Source organism: Balaenoptera borealis (assembly GCF_965194805.1).
Source record: "Balaenoptera borealis genome assembly, chromosome: 9".
Classification (NCBI taxonomy): Eukaryota; Metazoa; Chordata; class Mammalia; order Artiodactyla; family Balaenopteridae; genus Balaenoptera; species Balaenoptera borealis.
This window is the reverse complement of record NC_138873.1, coordinates 37126627-37153784: the sequence shown is the minus strand read 5'-3', so window position 1 is coordinate 37153784 and position 27158 is coordinate 37126627. Positions and strand designations below refer to the sequence as shown.

At 41.5% G+C, this 27158-nt stretch overlaps 1 protein-coding gene across 7 annotated transcripts in view; it reads left to right on the top strand.

The window, feature by feature from the left end:
• Positions 1–301: 301 nt before the first annotated feature.
• Positions 302–27158, top strand: part of TPD52L1 (TPD52 like 1) — a 99545-nt gene continuing 72688 nt past the window's right edge. Inside the window, exon 1 of one of the 7 annotated variants that reach the window (XM_082406265.1) lies at positions 302–564. In XM_082406265.1, the coding sequence (XP_082262391.1) occupies positions 546–564 (19 nt within the window). In that variant the 5' untranslated portion in view covers positions 302–545. The remainder of the gene's footprint in view (positions 565–27158) is intronic. The other 6 variants (XM_082406262.1, XM_082406264.1, XM_082406266.1 and 3 more) reach the window with 6 other exon arrangements.

Genomic DNA, 27158 nt, shown 5'->3' with positions numbered 1-27158 from the left:
GATTCTGACGGTTAAGTATTTACATGGACCATGGTGATATCCAAAAGAAAAATGCTTTTAAATTTGTGGATTATTTCATTGAACTATATAACATGGGTATCAATAAATGTATTCACTAAAAAACCCCCAAACACACAAAAAAGTGAAGGCACAGCCGACCTCAAGCCTTCATAGGGCGGAGCACGCGCCCCGAGCCCGGAGCGGGCGCCGTCCGCCCGATGCGCGGAGCGGCCGGCAGGTGGCGCCCAGCGGTGGGCTGCCTCCCCACGAGGCCTGGGCCCAGGTGCACTGGAAGGGGCGGAGGTAACCAGAGGCGGGCAGACGGAGGTAGCTGCGCGGTCTCCACCCCTTCAGCGCTGCGCTCGCTACGAGGGTGCCGGGAGAGGACGCGAGCGGCTGTGCCAGCTGCGTTCCGAGCTCGGGCCCCGCTGCTGCTTCTCCTCCAAGCGCCGGGCGTCCCCGCCGCGTTCCGAGCTCGGGCCCCGCTGCTGCTTCTCCTCCAAGCGCCGGGCGTCCCCGCCGCGCTCAGTCCGAAGTCGGCCACCATGGAGGCGCAGGCACGAGGTGAGTGGTCGCCGACCGCCCTGAGGGTCAGGCCCTGGGGAGCGTAAAGGCCCTTTCCTTGCATCACCTAACTTTGCTCCCGGACCGAGCGGATGGGTGACCGCTCCACGCGTCCGCAACTCTGCTCCTACCCGCGCCTGCGGGGCAATTCCTGCTCCCCAAACTCAGGATTTGCTGTGGGGCTGGGGACCAGTGAAGGACGCATGAAGTGCAGAGGACCCTCCGCAGGGAATGCGCCAGCGGAAGGCTCTACTTTCCCAGCCCGTCGCCCACACGCTTCCCGAACCTCGTGGGCGCCCAAAGGACCTGTTGGGCAGGGACCGGAGTCCGCGTTTCGTTCCCTTTTCCCCGCGGGGAGTTGGGGGGAGCGCGACCCTCCTGCCCTGAGCGGTGGGCTCGCGTCCCGCGGCTCCCAACTCCCGGGCTGAGCGCGGCGCGCGCCGCGGCGGTGGTTCCGCGGGGACCCGGCTCTCCCGGCTACGCGAGGGGTTTGCAGGGCCGGGACCTGCCTTCCGAGGCCGGGAGAGCGTTACCGCCCGCTGATCTTCAGCAGCTCGACACGGGTGTCCTTGTTTCCCACGGTCGGGAGCGACCTCTGCCTCCCCAGGCGCGCAGGGCCGCCGGCCACGGTCTGGCCGCCACGCTCCCAGCTCCTGGGGTCGCCCGCTCGAGGAGCCCGAGACCGCTTCACCAAGGGCAGCCTGGTGTCTTGGGGTCACACACGGACGAGGGTTAGGGAATCCCGAAGGAACCGTACAAGAGTGGAAGTAAATGGTCGGTGGAAAGAAACAGAGGTGGGCGGAGGTGAAGCAGGAGACTGGTAGGAAAGACACGGACTCTGGAGTCTGTCTTGGGAGCAACGCCAAGAAGGGATGGGGGGCAGAGTTCAGCCTTTAAAACAATCACCGCCACCTTTCTAACACACTGCGGGAAATCCTGTGAAGGCTTTTTAAAATAAATAAAAAACCCGGTTTAAAAAAAAAAAAAAAGGAAGCAGAGGTTCATGACCGTATATGCTCGGCCTGTAGAGGCCTAAGCGTCCTGCGTGTGAGCGACTTGGCAGATACTTGGGCCTGGAGCCACCCAACAGGTTTGCTGCCAGGATTACGATGGTCTGAACAGTACAAACCATCCTCTTTCTTACCATCAGCCAAGATCCTGTGCATAAAGCTGCCACTTCCAGTATTTTTTTCCCCACTCTCTAAATAGGAAAGGAGAATTCAACCAAGGGTTGTTGGTCAAATTCAAAAGCAGAAGTCAGGTTGGAGGCCTTCACTCCTAAACTGAAGCAGGTGGAAACAAGGCTGGAGCTTTCCAACCTGCTTTGCAGATTAGAATCATTTGCAGTCTTAAATACAGGCCCTGGCAGATTCCAGACCAATCAAATTGGAATCTCTGGGGCCTGGGCATGGGTATATTTGAAGTCTTCCCAGGTGAATCTGTTACTCAGTGAGGTTGGAGAAAAACTACAGCAGATAGGAATAGGAAACATTCATCAGGTTTCTGAAACTACATATTGGACCCACTAGTGTTATTTGTTTGCTTTACTTGAGAAATATACTTAACAAATATTCCAGTGCTTTCCTTGGCCAAGCACGCGTGCTAGGAGGAACAAACACGGCCTTGATCTCTGCTTCATGAAATTTACAGTAGAGGAAGAGATGGACATTAATTTGATAGTTATTTGATAAGTAAAATGTAAAATTGCAGGCATCTTAATGATAAGAAGAGGGCCACAGTGTAGCAAGAGCCTGAAAAATCTCCCGGCCTAGTAGGTGACAATCAAACCAGTAGAGTTTGTTTACTGTGTCCCTGTTTCTACTCTTTGTGCTTTACATGTGTTGACTCATTTCTTCTTCACAACAGTCTCATGAACTAAGTAGTGTTGTCCTTCCCCTTCTCCAGAAAGGAAACAGGTCAAAGATGTAAATTTCTTGTAACATCAAGTTCAAGATCTTCTTGCCCCTTGGCACATTTCTCTGGCTAAATGAATTGCCTCTTAGATTCTAAGAGAGTCCTGTGATTTCCTAAATGCAAGTTTCTATCCTCAACACCGTTTATTTTAGAATTATCTAGAGTGGGGATGGCTTCTCTTTCTGCCTCTTGATCTAGAGAAAAGCAAAACTGAGTGAGGTTAAGTGGTCAGCTGCTGATAAGATATCCCCACGTACTTTGCAGGGGACCACCCCCCACACAAATGCTATGGACATGATTTGTACACATCGCTCCATAAATGCAGCAGCGGGTCCTAGAAACGTTTCCCTAAGTGAAATGCTGCAGATATGTTCTTTGACTTTGGTAGAAGGTGAAACACAGAAGTGGGGTTAGGAGCAGAGCAATTCCCCGAAGAGGGCCTGGAGAACAGTATGCAGTGAGAGGCCCACAGGAGGCCAGCGTTGCCAGTTGTTTTCCTGGTAGTAGAGAATTTGCTTTCATAAAAATGATATATTAGAGAGAGAATTTATTTAGGAATGTAGCATTTTCCTGAAACATATGGCAGTCCTTTAAAGTAAAAAGTTCCTGATCTTTTTGAACTACCTTTCAATATTTCGTTACTCTAGGAAATAACTTTTTGTCTTTCCCACTGTCTTCAATGTTAAAAGGCAAAATTTCACTTAACACTTGTATATATTCAGATTAATAATTGTATTAGTGTCCTATAATTGCTGTAACAAATTACTGCAAATTTAGTGGCTTAAAACAACAGAAATGTTTTCTCTCACAGTTTGGAGGCTAGAAGTCCAAAGTCACTATCACTGGATCAAAATTAAGATGTCAGCAAGGCTTCGATCCCTCTGGATGCTCTAAGGAATAATTTTTCCTTACCTCTTCCAGCTACTGGTGGCTGTTGGTATTCTTTGGCTGCATCTTTCCAGTCTCTGCCTTTGTGGTCATATTGCCTTCTCTTCTGTCTGCCAGATCTCCCTCTGTCTCTCTTTTAAGAATGCTTGTGATTTCATTTAGAGCTCCCCTGGATAATCCAAGGTAATCTCCCCATCCCAAGATACTTAACTTCATCACATCTGCAAAGACCCTTTTCCCATATAAGGTAACATTTAGAGGTTCCAGGGATTGGGACCTGATATCTTTGGGTGCCATTATTCAGCCAAATTACAGTAACTATTTTTTATATTCAGACATTCTGCTCAGAAGGATTCTCAGAAGTCCATGAATGACATAAAGTAATAAACATCAGATTAATCCTGTTTGCAGATTCCATTAAAGTGAAAATGTCATATTTACCTTACTTTCTACTTTGCTCACAGGACATTTATTTGCACTCATCTTGTTCCAGGAAGAACTCAGGGCAGTTTATACAGATATATGAAACACAGCAAGGTAATGTAAATTAGAAATAGATGAAAGAAAACAAACCAGGATAAGAACAGAAAATGAAGCAAGGAATGAGCTCTAGAAAAATGAATACAGTTATATCCTTTTTATTAATATTCCATGAAAACAAATTCTTGCTTTGTAAACAAGGCATGTTATTTTTTTTACAAAACAGTAAAATAATCCCTTCTCTCCTAAATAGCAACAGGTCAAGTCTCTTATATTGTAGGGATCAGATTACCCAAGGAAAAAAATCTGTTTTCCACATTTCAGGGCATATAATCATAAACCTCAAACTGTGGAAGCTAGGTATTACACATTTTGATTAATGACTTTTGAAAATATTATGAAAAGCATTCTTAGTGTCTTCAAAGCTACCTTCTATTGTTTTATTTTCCCTCTAAATAAAAGTTTTAAAGTAATCAGTGATGTTTATATAAGATAAAATCCATCATTTGCAACAAATCATGTACTATTGTTACAATTAACATTCTTATAAAATGGAGTCATAACAAATCATAGATATTATAGTATATTGGAACCACAAATCATAGATATTATAGTATATTGGAACCTATTTTGAATTGCATTCCCTAATATACACCTTGTTTTCTTGATACCCTTGGTAGGCAGAATCTGAGAAGTTGCTTCAAAAAACTTATAAGCAGAAGAGTCCATTTTTCTGGCCAGTCATAAGATTTGGTACTTAGGGAGCTAAGTAAATAATAAATAAGTATTGATACTTTGACAAATAATGATTTGTCAAATAAATATTTCAACAAATATTTATTGATTACTATAGTAATAACAAATATTCAACAAGCACTTACTGTTGAGAGGTAGGAGGGAATAGTGGTTAAGATTTCAGAATCAAGTCAAACTGCTTGTATTTTGATCCTACCGTTGTCACTTATCATTAACATGACCCTGAAAAATGTATTTGATCTCTCTGGGCCTTGTTTTCCCCATACATAAAGTGAGGAAAACAATAACAGCTATCTCATAGGATTGTAATGAGGATTTAACAAGTTAATATATGCAAAGTGCTTAAAACGGTACCTGACACTTCGTAAGTACTCTATAAACATTTGCTGATGTTTTTAGTAGCATGTGCCAAGAACTTTACATGCATTATCTTATTGAATCCTTTAATGACACCATGGGATAGATACTATTACTTTTTAAAAATAATTTATTTATTTATTTATTTATTTATTTATGGCTGTGTTGGGTCTTCGTTTCTGTGCGAGGCCTTTCTCTAGTTGTGGCAAGTGGGGGCCACTCTTCATCGCGGTGCGCGGGTCTCTCACTATCGCGGCCTCTCTTGTTGCGGAGCACAGGCTCCAGACGCGCAGGCTCAGTAGTTGTGGCTCACGGGCCTAGTTGCTCCGCGGCATGTGGGATCTTCCCAGACCAGGGCTCGAACCCGTGTGCCCTGCATTGGCAGGCAGATTCTCAACCACTGCGCCACCAGGGAAGCCCGATACTATTACTTTTAACTCATTTTATAGACAGGGAAAACTGAAGGTCAGAAAAATTCAGTGAGGAAGGCAGAATTCAGTTGCAAGTCCATCTGAGTCCAGAGTGTAAGCTCTACCACTATACTACACCATTTCTCAGGATGTGATGGGCAGTATATGCCAATGGGAAGCAAAGATGTGTTTGATTGACATGGGTCATCTTTCCAGGGAGGGCAACCAAGAAGAGTCATTCCTATGGGTAATGGCACATAGAACTAACTAGATGATATATTTCCATCTCATTGGGACTTTTTGAGTATTACAGTACTCATTAGAACTAATTCATATTGAGGGTGATAAAAACAATAATACTGTATTGTTTTTTTAAGTGCCAGATACCATGCTATTACGCACTTAAAAAAAATCATGTTATTACTAAATACAACAAAGTCAAGAGAAAGGTAATGTTATTTTCGTTTTACAGATGAAGAAACTAAATGACAGAGTAGTTACACAACTTCCTTTAATTCATAGGTCTTGGATGTGTTGGAGCCCAGATTTGGAATCAGAGAGTTTGACTCCACACTTTGGGATTTTACTAATATTCTATACCATCTCCTAAGTTGGTGTGTATAAGTGGTCAGTGTGCAAAGTTAAAAATAATAGATTTTTCTTGACGTTCTGTATGGTCAAGGGGGTTTTAAAAGGGCAGAATTTAACCATACTATCCATTGCATATATGGGCAGCGTCTAGGTCTGGGAATATGACCCAGAATAGCTGAGGTCTGCAAGAATTAGCCCCATATTATGGCAAGTTGGGGTAGGGGTGCTTATGTAGCAACAGCTTGCTGTTCTAGTTCTGTTTTCAAGATGGGAAATTCTGTAAAATCACAGGCCATGTGATTCTTAGAACCAGTACGGAATTTTATCAGCAGCTGCAAGGAAAAGACAGTTCAAAGGTGGAATGGTTCAAATATGTTATTCCACTTCGTGTTCATCTATATCTCATAATCTCAAGACTTTAAAATAAATAAAAGACATAGGATCTACATGCTTGTCTCCAGAAAGTAGGGTCTGTACACTCTAGATACCCGCTAAAAGGACTCATCTCAATTAATACCCAAAAAAGAAAGATTTTTATAGTCTCATGATTATTATAATTACTTGTTTACCCCGATATGTTTAAATTTAACTGTCTCCCAGCATGTTAGCAGAATACCTACTTTAAGAAGGTACCTAGTGGAAAAAATGGAATCGTCAGAGGGTTTGTCCTTAAGCTACTGTAGCAATCTCTGTGTTAAATTTTTGTGGTCTAAAATGGCAATTGAAACAAACTTATGGTTACCAAGGGGGAAAGAGGGGGAAGGGATAAACTGGGAGATTGAGATTGACATATACACACTGCTATATATAAGATAGATAACTAATAAGGACCTATTGTATAGCACAGGGAACTCTTCTTAATACTCTGTAATGACCTATATAGGAAAAGAATCTAAAAAAGAGTGGATATATGTATATGTATAACTGATTCACTTTGCTGTACAGCAGAAACTAATACAACATTGTAAATCAACTCTACTCCAGTAAAAATTAATTTTTAAAAATGGCAATTGAAGAAAAGAGGGTGGCAGTCCCAGGCATCAGCCTGGCTTGCTCTCCGTGTATGTGGGCGTTCATCATTACTGCAGTTTTGGAAGGTCCCCAGCAACACTTTGAAGCCACCTTTTAAACTTATGGAGTTAGGATGCATAAGAACACGTAAAGGATGACCCCAATCTGTGGATTTTCCAGCCTGTCATTCTACTTTTCATTGAATATTTTAGAAATGAAGTGTAACTTATTTAAAATCTGTGCATTAAATTAAGAATCATTATTCATGCACCAGGGAAGGCAGTAGGACATTTTAATGAATTTGAGTTGGCTAAATGAAAGCTTTGGGTCTTCAAGGAAAGATGAATTTTAAATAGTTTCTCACAGTGTGAGTCGTTTATAAGTGTTACATTTTGATGCAGAGGGTGTGAAATTCCCAGAATAAAACCACAAATCTCCAAGAGTACCCCTTCATCACCACCATATTGCTTCTTTCTCAAAAGACAAAAATCTGACACTTGACTATTTGTGCTATAGCCAAATGATGTACCACACACTGAAAACCTGTGTATATGTTACACCTTATCTCCAGACTTATCCATGGTTATTTGCACCTTACACAAATTACATTTTCCCTGCTGTGTATCTGAAACATAGAATCCTCCAAGCCCTTGGAAATTGCAAAATGCAATTTTCTTATAATTAGACACCTCTTTTGTCAATCAATAGCAAGAGCACCTTGTCAAGAATCCTGGAAGCAGAACTGATTCATTCAAAAGAAAAAGATAACTAGGGATTGGGGACGGTGAGAAGGGATCTCTTCAGATTTCTCAGTTTCAGAGTCTTTGGCTGTTGGATATTTGTTTGTTTTTCACTGATTTTCCCCCCTGCACATGAATGAGCTGAGAGTAGCAATAATGAGAGCAGAAAAGAAAACTGTTTATAAGTATTTCCAACATTCAGGGTTTCAAAATGGATTCATTTCTACATGAAGACATCATGGAAAGATGGTTCCCTTACTTAAGAGTTAGGACAGGCCAGGAGGAAGTTGAAGTCTTTAGCCTCATTATTCCTCTTTTGATACCCCAGGTCTCCATCTGGAAATTTCAAGATATTCATTCTTCCTGCAAAGTTTATTTCAAGTGATTGGAAGGTTCTTATAAGTACTCACCTATTTCTGTTTTCCTCATTCCATGAAGGACATTACTGACAAGGAAAATATCTATTTATTGTGGGCCTACTGTGTGCCAGGCATGGTTGCAGTCATTTATGAGATGTCCCATCAGGTTCCCATAGTCCACTCTCAATGACACTGTCCCTGAAAGAAGGAAGCTTATTCTGAGCATTAGGACTTGCGTTTTTTTCACTGTGACAGAGAATGTATACAGATAAGAGAGATAAGATGCATAGATACAATGTATAGAGATCAGAACACACATGCAGAAATTTTTTGAAATATGATCTTGCTATTTTGATAAAATCTGCATGTGGAGACGTAAGGGGAGTGTATCCACCAGCCAGAAGGCAGGTGGTTACTTCATGGCAGCGCTCAACGCATATGCTTTACAGATTCTCTTGCATGCAGGAGAAGGGCTGAGACCCAGGCCCCTCCTTTCGAGCAAGGGTTTTGTCCTCCACAAAGGAGAAAGGCCCTTGTACTTACAAATACAAAATCCAATACATTTGAAAAGCAAATCTCGTATTGGAAAAGAAAGGGAGGTCGGTTGAGTAACAGTAAAAAACAGCGGTAAAACACACATCTGAAAAGAGATTCAGATATACATTTGAAAAGAATTGGAATCACAATATTGCCCACACCACATTGACTTAAGTTCTTTGATTATGTATGTTATGGGGTTGCTGACTTCCCTCATTAAGAGAACTGGACAAACAATAGTGGTATTAGCACTAACATTTTATAATCTACTATCCCAAATTTTACAATTAGATACAAATATAACTTTTTTTGATCTTTGCTACTGTAGAGAAAAAACCCATTTATATTTAGTGTTATCCCACATGTTGTGTACTTACAGTTAAATATGCTTGTTTGCAATGACCCAGGAATTCACAACATGTAAAAGTACAAAAACTACCTCCTGTAGAGATCTGACGTCAGGAAAAAAAGAACTTGATGCCAGTGTTTTGCTTGGCCCTCTCTTCCCCGATGACACCCTGTGCCTGCCTCTGCAGAGTTGCCTTCCTCAGATTTTTGTCTGTTCTTCTTAGTTCTTCCTCAAGGCTGAGGGAAAATAAATATTTTGGATTAATGTAATGGGACCTGTTATATAGAGTGGAGTTATAATGGTCCCATGTAATTGCTTTGAATTTGGGTTCTCTTTGAGGAAAGAGAAAATTAGCTCTTTCTCTTTAAAAAAAAAAATCCAGTGGTCAGTCCTCCGACCGTCCCCATCTTAGTTGACCTACCAGCATCTCTTGGCGCAGTTGTTCATTCCCTCCTCCCTGGAGCACTTTGTTCTCTTGGTTTCCAGGATGCCAAGCACTTTTCCCCCCTCCTTCTTCGCAAGCCCCTCCTCAGTTTCCTTTGCCTTCTATCTGCACTCGCTCTCTTGGTGAGCTCCTCGTGACTTGTGCTTTTAAATTCCATCCATACACCAACAGACCAACAACTCCCAAATTTATTTTCCCAGCCTGGACCTGGCCCCTCACCTTCAGCCTACTCATTTACTATGTCTGCATGAATGTCTAATAAAATCTTGAACTTAACGTGTCTAACATTGAATTTCTGATCTTCTTCCTCTGAAATAACCCTAGTATCCCAATAGCTCCCAAAGTTATTGCCATCTCAGCTAATGGCAACTCCATTTCAAACATGGAAGCCCAAAACCTATCCCAGGAAAGGTTTTTGTTTTGGGGTCCACCCCCATCATATCCATATCCCATTTCCAGTCTGTCATGCCAACTCTACTTTCACAATATATTGAGAGCGGAACAGCTTCCCACCCTCTCTGCTGACCGTGCCTTGGTCCAGGCCGCCATTGTTTCTCACCTGAGTTTCTGCAGGAGTTTCCTAGCTGGTCTCCCTGCTTGGGCCCTGGCCTGTCTTCAGTCTATTCCCAACATAGTAACGAGAGTGATCATCTCAAAACAGGTAATATCATGCCATTCCTCCCTTCAGAACTCTGCAGTAACTCCTCCTTTCACTAAGAATAAAGAGTAGGGTCCTTACTATGGATACAAGGGTGCCACGTGATTCCCCTTCCTCCTCATTATTTCCCCGACCTTATCTCCTAATGCTCTCCTTCGGAATTCCCTTTGCTGCTTCTTCAGAGCCTTTCAATTTACTAATCCTTCTGCCTCAGAAACTCTCCCTCAGCTACCTTCCTGGCTTGAGTCCTCATCCTCGTTTCCAGCCAGTGTTACCCTTAGTCCTGGCAACTGGGCCCCTGTTGTCAGGAGACAGTTCTCTGTCGGTCTCTCAAGTTTCTGCACAACTGGTCTTGTGAGCAAAGGCATTCACAGCTAGTTTTCCCTTGACTCTCTTTTCAAGGAGGTTTTGCATAGCAGGCAGCCTTGGAAGACAGAGACTGTCTCCCTTAGGGGCAGGTAGATTTACCATCCAAGATAATAAAGATCAGGACTCCCTCTGGACCCCATGTCGTGAAGATTTGCTAGCAGCCCCTGTACAAAATCAGAGCATCCTAATGTCGGTGTTACTCTCGGAAACACGTCCCACTGTGTAATCAGGCAACACCTGGCCCTCAGCACGTCACCTTGTGGAATTAGGGCTCAGGGAACTGGTGCAATGATGTTACTATGGCTACTGCTATTGTTGTGAGTAATACATTTTCTTTTTTCTGTGACCCAGGAGTCTTGTATTTTCTGCCAACATCTATGAAACTGGCAGGCTAATTTGTTTGCTTGCAAGTGGGGTGAAATCCAACACTTCACAATTCTTGACACCTTTCCTGAGCCATTAACTTTAGAGGACCCCATTTTACCCTTCTGTGTGAGCCTTGTCTGGAATGAGTAGTCTATAGACCCACCTAGAACCTATGCCTCCTCTTCTAGACCGAGCTCTAGGTACCCGGGACTCCAGAATTCTCTGCCCAAACAGCCCTCAGTGTGTTACCAGGCTTGCCTGTGCCTTCCATGAGTAGACCATGCTGCCAGCGTGAACATTCTTCATCCTGAGAGATGACGGAGCTGGCTGCGCTTGGAGTTGGCAGTGGGAGTCGCTTGGACATACAGGCTAGGGTACTGGTTGTCAAAGTGCGATCTTGACCAGCATCATGGGCTTCACCTGGGAACTTGTTAGAAATGCAAATTCTTAAGCCCCACTCTCCACCTACTGAATCAGAGACTTTGGAGGCGAGCCATCTGTGTTTTAAAATGCCCTCCCAATGATTCTGATGCACACTCTGTTTGAGAGTTCCGATATAAACTCACTGGGCTAGGTTTCCCCATGCACGTGCACAGGAGCCCCCGTTTGTGCTTGTGGTGGACAGACCTCTAGGTGACCCCCAGTGATGAATGATTTCCAGTTTTCATACCCCTGTATGATCCTTCCACCGAGATTTCAGGCAGGACCTGTGACTCGCTTCTAATAGCATGTGACAGACATGATGGGATGTTATCCTTTGATTATGTTACTTTAATAATACTCTGTCTTAGCAGACTGGAGTTGAGACTCTCCTGGTGGGTTGATGAAGGAAGCAGCTGTGTTAGACAAGCTCACGTGACCAGGAACTTTGGGCAGCTTCTAGAAACTGGGTGTTTTCTAGGACCTGAGGAGGGCAGCAAAAACCTAAGGCCTTCTGCTCTGTAGATGCCAGGAAATTATTCTGCCAACAACCCGAGTGAGACTTGAAGTGGATTCTCCCTAGTCAAACTTCTAGATGAGAGCGCTGGGCTTCCCTGGTGGCACAGTGGTTAAGAATCCGCCTGCCAGTGCAGGGGACACGGGTTCGAGCCCTGGTCCGGGAAGATCCCACATGCCACAGAGCAACTAGGCCCGTGCGCCACAACTACTGAGCCTGTGCTCTAGAGCCTGCGAGCCACAACTACTGAAGCCTGCGCTCTAGAGCCCGTGCTCCATGACAAGAGAGGCCACCGCAATGAGAAGCCCACGCACCGCAACAAAGAGTAGCCCCTGCTTGCCGCAACTAGAGAAAGCCCATGCGCAGCAATGAAGACCCAACGCAGCCAAAAATAAATAAATAAATTAATTAATTTTAAAAAAAGAAGGAGAGTGCAGTGTGGCTGGCATCTGGTTACAGCTTACTGCCCTGTGAGACCCTGAAAGAGGACCCAGCCAAGCTGTGCCCAGGTTTCTGACCCACAGAAGCTCAGAGATAATAGAAGCGTGTCATTTGAAGCAGCTGACTTCATGGTAACATGCATGTGGCAGTTGGTAGCTAACATGGTGCAGGGTGTCTGTGGGAAGAAAGGACAGGCTGTGTGCCTCCTTTGCGCTCTTGCCGTGGGCCCTGCAAAGGTTAGTGATGATCGTGTCGTGGCCTCTCTACATAACACTTCACCCTACACCCTCACCACTCACGCGCACAGAGACACTTACTATAGATATTTCCCTAACCTGCTTTCCGTTTCTCTTTTTAGCCGCTATTCCCCTCTCACATACTATATATTTTACCTAATGTATTTTTTTTCCTTGACTTTTCCTACCCCTCCTAAAAGTAAGTTCCCTGAGGCCAAAATATTTTACTGTGTTCGTCACTGCTCAATCTCCAATACCTAGAGCTTACACATAATAGGGATTCAATCAATATTTATTAAATGAATGAAGCAAGCTACAATCTTTTTGAGAGTCTACTGGTTCCATGTTAATGCTCCACTGAAATCAACTGGCTCTTTCTATTGACTTAGCTCAGTATTGGATAATTGCATGAATTGTAAAAAATGAATGTGAAGAAAATAGTTTGAAGCATAGTAGTTAAATAAATGAAAAAATGTGTTCCATTCCCTGCGACTTCCCCCATAAAAAGAACAAACTGACCCAGGGTTTGCCATTCTTGCAAGACCAGAGTCCATTTACCAGTATCACCATGAAATGTAACCCTTACTTTCTATCAGCAGGCCTCTTCTTTTTCTGTGGCAGACTGGCGGCTGTGCGGTCGGTTTGTAGATGTGATCATGTGCTCACAGAAGGAATCCAGGAGGAAGAGAGAGTCCGGCTTCCCCACTGGTCTGTGCCCCATTTTCTTCTCTCCCTTCCCTTAATTACCAGGCTGTGCCAGCTCAGTCATTTGTCCCAAAGGACTCTCCGCTTTGAGTCAGGCACATGGTCCAAAGGATATCTATAGAGAGCCCTGGCTGCTTTCCCCAATATAAATCTACATTTTTCCCTGGGTAGATGCCTTCTGTTGTTTCTGTCATCTGTCTGTTGATCAAACCCTTTTGGGAGGCAATCTGATGTAGAGAGAGGGCACTGGCCTGGGAGCCCGGAGACTTGTGTCTGGTCTCAGCTTTGTCATCATTATGACTCACCTCTCAGGTCTGTTTGCTCACCTCTTACCTGAGGAGTTGGATCAGATGTCCTTTGAGGTCCTGACTAGCTCGTTCTTGAAAGGCTCATTCAAGTTCTTTTATCCGTGTTGCTTTCTAAAAATAAAAAAGATGTGTATGTATCTGTGTATGTACATATGTACACATACAAATGTGTGTGTATGTTTATATATATAAAGCTGCTGTTCTTATATATATAAAACAACCATAATGGAACTATGCTTGCTTCCATTTCTATATGGAAAGTTTGCGGTCAAGTTAGGTATTTTCATTTCCTAACGTAATTCCTAAGATTTTAGTCTGGATGCTGGTACTTCTCATTTAGAGATTGACTGTACACCCACATAAGCTGTTTCTCCAGGCTGAGAAGATGAGTGCGGTCATGTGGGGAGAAGTCAGGAGGAAGAAATAGAAGAAAGATAAAGCTTCTGTCAGATAAAGGGACTCTAGCCTAGTGGTGGAGAGCACAGATGTTGTCACAGAGATTTGGATTCGTGTCCCAGTTCAGTCATTTTTTGGTTGTGTGACCTTTAACTTAACCAAGTCTCAGTTTGGTCATCTGCAGAACGGTGAGAGTTGTGGCCACCCAGGGGGTTTGGTGGTGACTGAGGGAGATGATGTCCGGGAGGCACTGGGGATGGCGCTTAGGTACTATTACGGTAATTACAAGGAAAGGTGAGATTTATTTATTAAGCAAATGTCATTTCTTTGTGAGCTTACCATCCTATTTTTATTGAAGCAGTTAGGTGTCAAGTTACTATGTTTAGTGCATTCTTTTATCAGAAAATTCTTTGGATGTGGTACACCACCTACCACATGATTAAATATAGCTCTCTGGAGCTAAGGAAAGATGAGTAGGTTGAAGATAGAAATAAGTATATAAGTTGATGGAATTTGGACATCTGGCCAGCAGGCAAAGTTCTTTTCTGAAGTATAAATTTTACCTACTAAAGCACACTGCAATTTTGCTAACAAGAGGATATTTTATTTAATTTTTATTTTTATAAATTCATTTATTTATTCATTTTTGGCTGCGTTGGGTCTTCGTTGCTGGTGCGGGCTTTCTGTAGTTGCAGTGAGCGGGGGCTACTCTTCGTTGTGGTGCGCAGGCTTCTCATGGTGGCTTCTCTTGTTGTGGAGCACGGGCTCTAGGTGCGCGGGCTTCAGTAGTTGTAGCACACGGGCTCAGTAGTTGTGGCTCGCGGGCTCAGTAGTTGTGGCTCGCGGGCTCTAGAGCGCAGGCTCAGTAGTTGTGGCGCACGGGCTTAGTTGCTTCGCGGCATGTGGGATCTTCCCGGACCAGGGCTCGAACCCATGTCCCCTGTATTGGCAGGCGGATTCTTAACCACTGCGCCCCCAGGGAAGTCCCAAGAGGATATTTTAAATGATTGCTCTTTGGGTTCTTTATTTACTCGGGTAAAAGCTTAGAGATATGCAGGCATAACAAAGCAATGTTCATCGTTTGGACACGTTTTGAGGACGAACAGGTTAAACTTTTTGCTTTCATTTCCATTGCTTCTCTCATAATAATTTAATAAATCATCGGGGTGGTGGGGAGCGCCGGCAGTGCTTATCTTTTCAGTTAGCTGACCTTAGTTCTGATCTTCCGTGGCTTGGGTGTTGATTATTACAGTGCAGCCTTGCTGAAGGAATGCAGAGCCCGTGGAGCAAGGTGTGTATTCCGGATGGCGGGCCTTGGAAGATCCCGGTTTCTGTTGCTTAGCAGCATGCTTGAGATGTCTGAGTATTCTGTAAAGCCCCTAATGAGAAATGCAGATTTCTGCTCTTGCTATGTCAGAGGTTTCAAAAAATAAGTAACGCACGAATGAAAGCTATTTATGTATAAATATAAATATATAAAACCCCATCACAATCTATTCCCTTTACTTTACCTTCTTTTTCTTCATAGCACTACGGCATGTTATATTATGCATAACTATTTGTCTTCATTTTCTCCCAACTGTCATTTAAACTCCTTGAGGGCAGGGGCTTTGTCTCCTTTATTACCATATCCCCAGTGTCCAGAACAATGACTGGTCCATGGAAAGCACTCTGTAAATATTTGTGGAGGAAACGATGAATGAATGAATGAATAGTACCAAGTGGATAACGTCTTATATAACCCCGGCAGGGTGTAATAGGGGATGAACATTTCAACTTTTATAAGAAATGAATAGTTTTTAAATTTTTTTATTATAACTTCTCATAAAAGCTCTCCAAATTAAAGAAGTGCTAGAGTGATAGTAAGAATTCTCAGTATTCTTTCATTGTCACAGAATGTTTCCAAGATTGAAATGCTGAAGAAGATATTAAGCTTAGGTGTTGGGGAATGTCGACATAAAAATAGAAGCTGGGGTAGAACTAAGTTGCTCCTCTTAAGAAAACGAGAGGGAGAGGGCTGTGGAGAGGGTAAGGGAGAAATATGGAAAGCAAGGAGGGAAGGACCCACAAAGAGTGAGCCTTAGCAGGAGAAAAAGAAATACAGCAGGAGAGAAGAAGAAATGCCTGGAGGCTGAGGAGAGAAACTTAGGACGAGAGATGCTTCTAATGGTGCTTTCCCAGGAAATGCTATCATCACCTCTTAGTTTCCCCTGTGATATCTTTATTCAGTATAGAATTTCACATTTTTTTTCGTAGAGTTTTGTTCGTGAGACAGCTCAAAAGAGAAGAGGTCATTGGACACCTGATGTATATTTTCCAAACAAAGAAATAGATATTCAGTTTCTCCCAATCTCCATTAAGCAAATATTGAGCAAATACTTAATAGTCTTCAGTATGAGATGTGCAAATGAACCGTGTGCTTTGGGTGCCCAGGTTTTTCTGACTGTCCTGGGGTGGAGGGTCCAACAGGGCGGAGGAGGGACGAGAAGGAGAGACTGCCGCCCAGTCCCGTGGGGGTGCTTTACCCGAGCAGCTGATTTTCAGTGCAGTCGAAAACCTCGGATCAGCAAACCTGTTCAAACTATTTTAACTGGACAAATGAAAATCTCATTTATAGAAATAAAAGCTACAATAATTTGGTAGCATTTTCTTCTGTAATGTGCATGTGACCTGCTCTGCTTTCTATTTTGTAGAGATTTATGAGAAAATATGTCCATATTCTTAGGTCCACTATTCTGCATGTTGCAAGAAGTTACTGAACTTGAAAAACACTTATTTCCTTCCCTGAATGTGCCACCTCCCCCAAGTCTTTGCTGATAACCTGTGAGGGTTTGAAATGTTGATGAATATGAGTCCATTTTTCTCCCATTTTCACTGACCTTTCACTGGAGAGTATTTTTAGCTTTGCTAAATTTGAGAATTTAGAGAAGAGGAAATCTCTTACAGAAATATCAGGTTATGTGGGTATTCTTTCTGTTTCATAGAACTCAAGATGAATTCTGTAAAATGAATACTTGAATCATGATTAGCCTTTATACTAATAAAGTAGTACAGTATAAGGTCATTTTAAAATAAGCTCCCAAGAAATAACTGTGTAATGTAAAAGCATATCCTTCTTCCAAAATCTAATCTTAATACAAATAGATGTATTAATTTTGATAATCAAGTGTTTGTTTAGGTCCTGTGTAAATACTACCATTGTGCTATTAAAATATCTCTGGCATCCTAGCAGATACAGTAAAGGCTGCTACTAACACGTTAGCTTTTTGAGCTATGAGATGTATTCATCAACACACTGGTGAAGTGCTCTCTTGACCGCACTGGCTGGCTTGCTCATCATTGGACATTTTCCTGTCCCTTCGTTTTCCAAGCCCACTTTCTACTTTCCCATGTTAGACCCTTCGCTCAGGTGGTTTTGTCCACCTGGAAGGCTGGTTCCTCTCATTTCGATTTGTCAGATCCCATCCAGCTACTAATGAACTTCTGATCTTCTCCCTGGAGATAATCCCCCTCTTCTGTCAACTTCCATGGCATTTGGAATCTGTTTTATGTCCTTAAGGGGCAGCATCATAATTTAGAGTTGGGAGGGACTAATAAATGATGTCATACAGTCTCCTCATTTTGTGGATGAAAACACTCCAAGAGATCTGGGGTGGGGATGGGGGTGTTGACCCAGGCTAGTTTCTTATAAGTGGAGACACTAGAACAGAACACGGGTTTCCTTACTGCCTCGCAGCCCTGTGATCCTGTCACGTGCAGCCTTCCACCTTCTGTAGCACATTGTGGTGATTTGTTCCTATGTCTTGTTGGAAAGACTATTTAGAGGTTTATTTTTTCATTTAAACGTTAACATGTTATTCGTTACAGTCAGATTCAGAAAACTTACACTCTTAAGTTCAGCTTGCAAATCTTATTCTATTTATAAAATTAGCAAATGCTAATAATTACTCTTAAAGGAACTTTGAATAGTATGACAGTCAAATAGTGTGATGTACAAATGTAGCTGATATAGTCAATTTCATATTTGAGTACTTCAGTTTTCTAGTTGACATCCTTCCCAATTACTTAAATCTTGTAAATCTAAAAATTAAATATGTAAATATAGTAAATCTAAAATTCTCTTGAATGTTCTAATATTACTTACAAATTTAGTAAGATTTCCACTTAAAAATCACATTTAAATCAATTTCCTAATTAAACACTTAAAATTGTAATTCTAAACCTGATCGTCTCTCAATAGACGAAATTCTCTCAAACATAATATAAAATACCATATACTCAGATGTCTTCCCACAAGTACCCCAGTTCTGTGGCTTTGGTTTTATTCATTTTTTCATTCATTCATTTCTTTGTGCAATAATTATCTAAAATATTTACACCTGAAACTAATATAATGTTATAAACCTATTTTACCTCAATAAAAAAAAGAAATCTAAAAAATAAGTGAATAAATAAATAAAATATCTATGTGCCAAGACATTGTTCTAGACTCCAGAAAAACACAAGCAAACAAAATGAAAATTTCTGCCCTCAGGAAGTTCATATTCTAGGGAAGAGGCAAATAGTAAACAACATAAATGAATTGAAGATGTAGTATACTAGTTGTTGGTCAGTGCTAAAGAAAACAGTAAAGTGATGAAGGTGGTGGGTGGAGTGATGGTTGTAGATGATTCTGCCTCTCTCTGGGATTGATAACGCTGCACAGAGCCTTTAACTGAGCTTACTTTCCAGAAGAGAGATGTGGCTTTCTGAGTACACTTGAAGTTGCACAAGGAGAAGAGATTTGGGTTGGGACGCTGCGTGCATTCCCACTGGTGACCCTGGTGAATACTCTGAACTTATAATTGCCGTGTCCACAACTCCGTGAATTCTAAAGGGAAACCTGCAGCCCCACATCACTTGATTGGATTTCGTTATTTCTTTGCCTCTTACAAAATATAAACATTATTTTCACCCAACCTTAAAGACCTTTGATGTGCCTCTGAAATCCTTCATATTCTTCAGACCGCTCAATCTTAACAGACGTACCTGACGGCATTCCAGGCGTCCTTCATGGTTCTCTCCTGCAGTTTGGACACAGCTTCCCCAGTCGCTTGCCTGATCAACTTTAACTCTCCAGGCAACAGTGAACTTCAAGAGGAAAAACACTGTGCCTTAGCTCTGTTCCGTTTCTCGTTTATCACTGTGTTCTATAGAACACAGAGGATTACCCAAGTAGACCCTTAGAACACAGAGGATTACCCAAGTAGACCCTTAGAACACAGAGGATTACCCAAGTAGACCCTTAGAACACAGAGGATTACCCAAGTAGACCCTTAGAACACAGAGGATTACCCAAGTAGACCCTTAGAACACAGAGGATTACCCAAGTAGACCCTTAGAACACAGAGGATTACCCAAGTAGACCCTTAGAACACAGAGGATTACCCAAGTAGACCCTGTTGCTTAACGCAGTAAGTATAGTGCTGCTCAAAGAAAGACAGGGTAGTCCCACTCCGCCTCCGGGGTGAAGGCAATTGCTCAGCGGCTGGACTCCCTGAAGTGTGAATAAGAATTATAATAATCCCCACAAGCCTCAAAGACCTTTGTTAACTAAGAACCACTATAGGAATGCTAATTTTCCATGGTATTCGTGGTTGAATGTTTGTTTTGTAAATCCCTCAAAGCACTTCACAAGCAGATCACCTTTTTCCCTTTCTGTTTAGGCTTTAGGATAATGCGAGTTGTACTATTGTTTTTACAATGCTGATAATTTTATTGTATCTGGTATATATTTAAGGCACAAGTTTTTTTTTCCACAGGATAGCTTCAACGTGGCAGAATGATCTTTCATTTCTTTCTTTTCGGTGGTACTAACTTCTTTTTTCTAGTCCTTCAATTTACTTACTCTGAATGCCAGCCATCTTTTTTTGGACCGAAATGCTGAGAAGGCAGCTCTTATTTGAAGTGAGGCTTTTCTGCTCTCGTGCATGATAGCATTGCTTGAGCATTCTAAGAAAAAATCGGAAATGGTTTTTAAGAGGGCTATGTTGCTCTGGGGAGCAGCTTCTTAGAGGCAGTCTGGTTAAGGGAGAGTGTTGAAAGCCATTTCAACAAGGAGAGTCACTTTCTACCTGGTGTCTGAGTGCACCTGAATCCACCACCAGGCAGAACTCTGATACCATCCCGATACTACCTTTTCATTACCTCTAATCCATAGCTCTGGTTATTGCTGTTCTTCTGTTGACGCTCTATCATGTGAATAATTGTTCTACTCAGAGTCTTGGTGAATCATCAGATGTCTCAGTTTCTTCTCTGTCTTTTCATAAGTGCTGCATAAGCCCTATTTTATTTTTGTGTAATTATTATTTCATCATATATGATGTCGTAAGCCAATTCGACTCTGTTATGGAGTGAAGGTGGAAGGGAGGGAAGGAAGGAAAAGAAAAGCAGGCTTGTATTATTAAGAGTTCAAAGATAGACATTTGAAAGTGAGTCTTTTCCCAGAGTTACCTACCATCTGCTATGGTTAATTGGGCAGTTAGTGCCAAGCATGGTTTATAACTTTTCTAAATTGAGCAAAATTTCACTTTAACTTTGAAGGTCGTGACATTACTGACAAATTAGAATTTGCAAATTAAATATGATACATAATTTTTAAATAAATAAATAAATTCAGCATATGTGTGTGTTGTGTATTCAGCTTTTCTTTATCAGAGAATATAAAGGAGAGTGTGAATTACCCTGTTCTGTAGAATTCAACTTATAATTGAAAACATGAGTGGGACTGTTTAACATCTATATAAAACACTGTTTCCTGGTTTTTCTAATGATACATTCAGGTATCAAAAATGTTTTCTATTTACTTGCTCAAAGTTCTTTTAAATAAAGAAACAGAATCCCACCAGTTTCCAGCTCTGGTGGCCCACAGAATGGCAGCCAAATGACTTGCTATTACCATAGCCCTTTATACTTGCTGAATGCTATTCAGTACATCTAATTGTGACTATTCACAGTACTTTCTGGTAGTGCGAAGGAGGCTGGCTGGCGTTGCTCTTGTGCAGGTTACAAAGCTAGAACCAGAAGAGGGGAAACAATGATGGCTTAAAGTAATCTTAGAAGTTGGGTTCAAGCCCACTGTTTGTTTTTCTCTTTAAGATTTAGAAAGGGTAAAGAATCTGATGGCAGTAAACCAAGTAGTGAATATGATGTCAAATTAATTGATTGATTTATATACTGTAGTGATTAATTTGTAGCAGTGAGGTAGCAAACCTGATAATACGTGATCTAAATGATTAGCATAAGTAACAATGCCAAGACCAAAATTCAGGAAGACTAAGAGGTTGTAATATAAGACCTTCAGGAGGATTTAGGAATAAACAAGAGAACTACATAACAGACCTATTAAGAGACTCAAGAAACATATCAGCCACAGTACAAAAAGAGCTAACCATTGGGGACTTCAGCGATAGTGTTGAGGCAGACCAGCTATTTTACCTGATTACGTACATGCTATTTTCTAGAGAAAAAAAAGAGAGAGGAAACCAAACTGAGATTTAACGAGCATCATGGGATTTAAATATCAGACTAAGAATAGTTATAGGATTTGGGTGTTTTCCACTAGCACTGAGGACAGAACTAGATAGAGGCATATGTTGTTTTATGATAACATTTGTTTACTGACAAGCATTTCCTGAACATCTTCTGGGCCCTGAGTAATGTATAGATTCTGGGATACAGTGATGAACTAGGAGGGATGCTAAAATGTGTCAGCACAGATAATGAGCATCCAGGCTTGATCTGTTTCCCTTGATGTGGTATGAGCCATAGATCTCTGGACAATTTCTCTCTTCTCTCAGTTTGTCAAAGGAGAGCTGGAGTGAGTTGTTATTAGACGGTGCACTGATTTCAGGGTCTGAGGAGTCTCTAGGACATTACAGAGATTCTGGGGCAGTTGGCTTTCATTCGGAAAGTTGAGTTTGGACTGCCCCTCTCCTGGTGGCTCCTACCTAGATCACCCCTTCGGGGCAGCTCTTATGGGCAAGGCTAACTCTAGGACGCTTCTGACTTTTGAGAGGCACTGCTATGCTCCTCTGCAGCTGTACTTTCTAGAAACCAGTTAAGCATGTAATGACCAAGAGTCCCTAGGAAGGCAGATAGGCATAGATGCTAAGTCAATGCTGGGAGGACTTTATTAAGCCAATAGTTGTAAATGTGTGTTACTTGGCTGGACATCGTACAAAGCGGTTTAAACAGCATCTAAGGCAGATGTACAAAGCACATAGAGGCACGGGGGAAGTACGTAAACCCTGAACAGACGCACAGCGCTGTGTCATTTTTTTTTCTAGTTTTATTTTTTTTAACATCTTTATTGGAGTATAATTGCTTTACAATGGTGTGTTAGTTTCTGCCTTATAGCAAAGTGAATCAGCTATACATACACATATATCCCCATATCTCCTCCCTCTTGCGTCTCCCTCCCACCCTCCTTATCCCACCCCTCTAGGTGGTCACAAAGCACCGAGCTGATCTCCCTGTGCTATGTGGCTGCTTCCCACTAGCTATCTCAGCACAAGTTGTTTTTCAGGATTCATGAGCTGAAGTCGTGAGCAAAGTGTAGGCGTTACGCTTTTAGCTCCATGAGGTGGAGAGCAGTGGCTGCCTCTGTATAGGCAGTCAGGAGAGGATTGCCTGCCGAGGGGGTGGTTCTGAGAGGTGGCTGAAGGTAGAAAGGGAGGGAACCTGCCATTTGGATGGATGATGACATTCCAGGCTCTGGGTGCAGTTTCTTAAAGGAGCCTTTGCTTTTGGAGTACAAGGAAAGAAGAAGACATTAAATTAATTTGGCTGAGAACAGCTGAGGGAGTCAGGATGTTATGAGCACTGGCTTGGCTGTCAGACATCATCATCCCTACCATTTCCTCACCTCTGGACCCTGGACCACTGCTCAGAGCATTGCCATATAAGATCCCATTTCATGTTCACCAAAACATAGCTAAGCAGTAGGTGACAGCATCTTCATTTTGCAGATTAGTAAATGGAGGCCTGGAGAGTTTAAGTAATTTGCACACCAAGTACTCAAAAAATTACTGTGTGTGTGTGTGTGTGTGTGTGTGTTTATATACCACATTGGAATACACACACACACACACACACACACACACACACACACACACACACGGTGGGGATTAAGAATGCAAGGCATGTTATTTTGAGTACTTCATGCCAATCACTGCGTTATAAACTCTGAGGACAGCCAAAGAGACAACTTCCCCTTCTTTGAGGAATTTCCAATAGAACCAATCCTTATACAATAAACAAAAATGAAAAGAAAATGGGAATGAAAAATGGGAATGAAAGCAGCATTGAAGGTGCATATACAACACTGAAGCATCCAGAAGGTTCAAGGTGGCCAGCCTGGGTCAGAACTATATAGGAGAACTTCTTGGAGGAGTGAGCTTGGAGCTAGGTTTTGTAGTTAGGAATGATAGGATATAAGTATTTGAAAGAAGCACAGATGGATGAAGAGTGCCTACTGAAGGGCCTTGAGCAGAAGCACGGGTTGATGTTGTTGGTATTTCTTTGTATGACTCCACTGGAAGATCGTAAGGGAAGGACGTTTAATGAAAACAATGAACAAAGCATCCCTGGATTGTATGAGAATGAAATTGGAAAATATTTATAAAACCTGTGAAACTTGTGAAGGTGATTATAGAACAATGAGCCAGGGATCAAGTTTTAGCAGTTGTTTTTCCTGCAGAGCCCAATCCCTGGCAACTTGGTTGACACTCAAATGTTGATTAAATGTAAATAAATAATGATAGTGATTGGCAATGTGTAATATGAGCTAAATAAGGAGTCTTGACACAGAAGAGACATACTGAAAGGGAAACTTTGTCTTAAACCAAATGTACTCAATTATTATCTCAGTAAAATCTGGGAGTCCTTTGGGGAGGAAGGGGGCATGTCATTTAGAGTCCAACAGCAGAGGATAGAATGCACCCATCCATTTTAAACAGGAAGGAATTTGTTACAGAGCCCTGTTAAAAGGCCGCAGAATCATAGTGGCCAAAGGAGTAGACTCCAGACTCAGCTTTCAGGAACAACTCTTAAAGCTACTCCCAGAACTGGGGCCCCATATTGCTGCTGCCATAGCTACTATTAAGAAGCATTTTGAATCAGGAAGCCGCTGCTATCGGGACCCGCTGCCACCAAGCTGCCGTTCCTGCCATTGGCTCCAGAGCTACACCTGCTCCTGTCTGCATCAGCAAAATGAATGGCTCACGTCATGAAGCTGGTGGGGGGCAAACACTGGGACCTCAGCCACAGAAAGCCGATGCCTTCAAGACTGTGCTTGGCTGCAGGAACAGCAGAAATGGCTGAAGTGAGTCTTCTACCTCTCTGCTCTCACAGATCTCCTGGGAAAACCTCTGGCTGACCAAACCAAAGTCACATGAGGCCCTCCGGCGTCATCCAAGGAGGCCAGCTTCTGGGACTTTGCAGTAGAGGCGGGCATATCCACAGAGAGAAGAATGCAAATTCTCGCCTTACAGGGACAAAGGAGGAAGTGATGTAGGATTAATGTATCTGGAAGGAAGCAATAGTTGGCTTTGTATAAGATAGCCAACATTTGATTTTGTCTGATTACTAGTATTAGGCACTTTGTTTTCAGAAGATTTTAGTACAACTATTTGTGAAGGAAAGGCAACAACTTATAGAATTGAGAAGAGTAGTAGAAATTTCAAATTAACAAGAGAAAAAGGAATGAACAGAAAGTCTACCAAGCCAGCAAAATAACAAAGAAAAAAAGAGGAGAAAACAAACTAAATCGTAACTATAAAATTAAAAAAGTCAAGTATACCATTGTTACATTACAGTGTAAAAGATCTAAATAAAGAGACTGTTGGGATAAAAATAAAAATATGAGAAAAGTTGCTACAAGACATATACTTAAGCAATATTTTTTAAGGTTGAGGGAAGAAGGGGATAGGCAAAAATATACAAGGCAAAGAGCAAACAAACTAAAAGCATGAGGAACAATATTTGTATTGGAAGGAAAGCACAAAACAATAAAAGGAGTCACACTTTGTGATGTCATAATCTTCTATGCCCAAATGGCAGAGCAACTAGAAATGCATAATCAAAAGCTATCACAATTGCCTGGAGAACTGTTTAATAATTCAGTTTTATAGTGATGTATTTTAACGAGGAGATAGTAGATAATAGGTAAAGACAAAAGGGCCTTGGGTGATCCAATTAAATTGACTTAATAGGATATATTATGGAACTTTCTATAGAACTTCATGTTCTTTCCCTAACTCTCTTGGTGCCATGAAACATGGGGAAAGTTGGTGAAGTACTTGGCCCAAAAAAGAGCTTAAAAATTTCAGAACACCTTTTACAGACCACATACTTTTTTAATGTTGAAAATGAGGAATTTATTACATGCTCCGACAGTAACATTACCTTTTTAGCTTATGTGGAATGGGATTTTTTTTTTTTTTTTACTTTATTGAAGTTTAGTTAATTAACAATGTTGTGTTAGTTTAAGGTGTACGGCAAAGTGATTCAGTTATACATTTATATTCTTTTTCAGATTCTTTTCCATTATAGATTATTACAAAATATTGAATATAGTTCCCTGTGCTTGTTGTTTATCTATTTTATATACCATTGTGTGTATATGTTAATCCCAAACTCCTAATTTATCCCCCCCGTCCTCCTTCATAACCATAAGTTTATTTTCTGTCTGTGAGTCTATTTCTGTTTTGTAAATAAGTTCATTTATGTCATTTTCTTAGATTCCACATAGAAGTGATATCATATGATATTTGTCTGACTTACTTCACTTACTATGATAATTTCTAGGTCCATCCATGTTGCTGCAAATGGCATTATTTCATTCTTTTTGATGGCTGAGTAATATTCCACTGTATATATACACACCACATCTTCTTTATCCATTCATCTGTTGATGGACATTTAGGTTGCTTCCATGTCTTGGCTATTGTAAATAATGCTGTGAACATTGGGGTGCATATATCTTTTCGAATTAGAGTTTTCTGTGGATACACACCCAGGAACTGGGATTGCAGGATCATATGGTAACTATTTTTAGTTTTTTAAGGAACCTCCATACCGTTCTCCATAGTAGCTGCACCAATTTACATTCCCACAACAGTGTAGGAAGGTTCCTTTTTCTCTACACCCTCTCCAGAATTTATTATTTGTAGACTTTTTAATGATGGCCATTCTGACAGGTGTGAGGTGATACCTCATTTTAGTTTTGATTTGCATTTCTCTAATAATTGGTGGTATTGAGCATCTTTTCATGTGCCTGTTGGTCATCTGTATGTCTTCTTTGGAGAAATGGCTATTTAGGTCTTCTGTCCATTTTTTATTGGGTTGTTTGTTTTTTTTGATATTAAGCCGTATGAGCTGTTTGTATATTTTGGAACTTAATCCCTTGTCTGTAGCATCATTTGCAGATATTTTCTCCCTTTCCAAAGGTTGTCTTTTTGTTTATGGTTTCCTTTGCTGTGCAAAAGCTTTTAAGTTTAATTAGGTCCCATTTGTTTATTTATGTTTTTATTTTCATTACTCTAGGAGGCGGATCCAATAAAACACTGCTGTGACTTATGTCAAAGAGTGTTCTGCCTATGTTTTCCTCTAAGAGTTTTATAGTATATGGTCTTACATTTAGGTCTCTAATCCATTTTGAGTTTATTTTTGTATATGGTGTTAGAGAATGTTCTGATTTCATTCTTTTACATGTAGATGTTCAGTTTTCCCAGCACCATTTATTGAAGAGACTGTGTTTTCTCCACTGTATATTCTTGCCCCCTTTGTCATAGATTAATTGACCATAGGTTCATTGGTTTATTTGGGGCTTTCTATCCTGTTCCATTGATCTATATGTCTGTTTTTGTGCCAGTACCATACTGTTTTGATTACTGCAGCTTTGTAGTATAGTGTGAAGTCAGGGAGTATGATCCCTCCAGCTCCATTCTTCTTTCTCAAGATTGTTTTGGCTATTCAGGGTCTTTTGTGTTTCCATACAGATTTAAAGTGTTTTTCTAGTTCTGTGAAAAATGCCATTGGTAATTTGTTAGGGATTGCTTTGAATCTGTAGATTGCCTTGGGTAGTATGGTCATTTTACCAATATTGATTCTTCCAATCCAAGAACACGGTATATCTTTCCATCTATTTGTGTCATATTCAGTTTCTTTCATCAGCATCTTACAGTTTTCAAAGTACAGGTCTTTTGCCTCTTTAGGTAGGTTTATTCCTAGTTAGTTTATTCTTTTTGATGCGATGGTAAATGGGATTGTTTCCTTAATTTCTCTTTGTGACATTTTGTT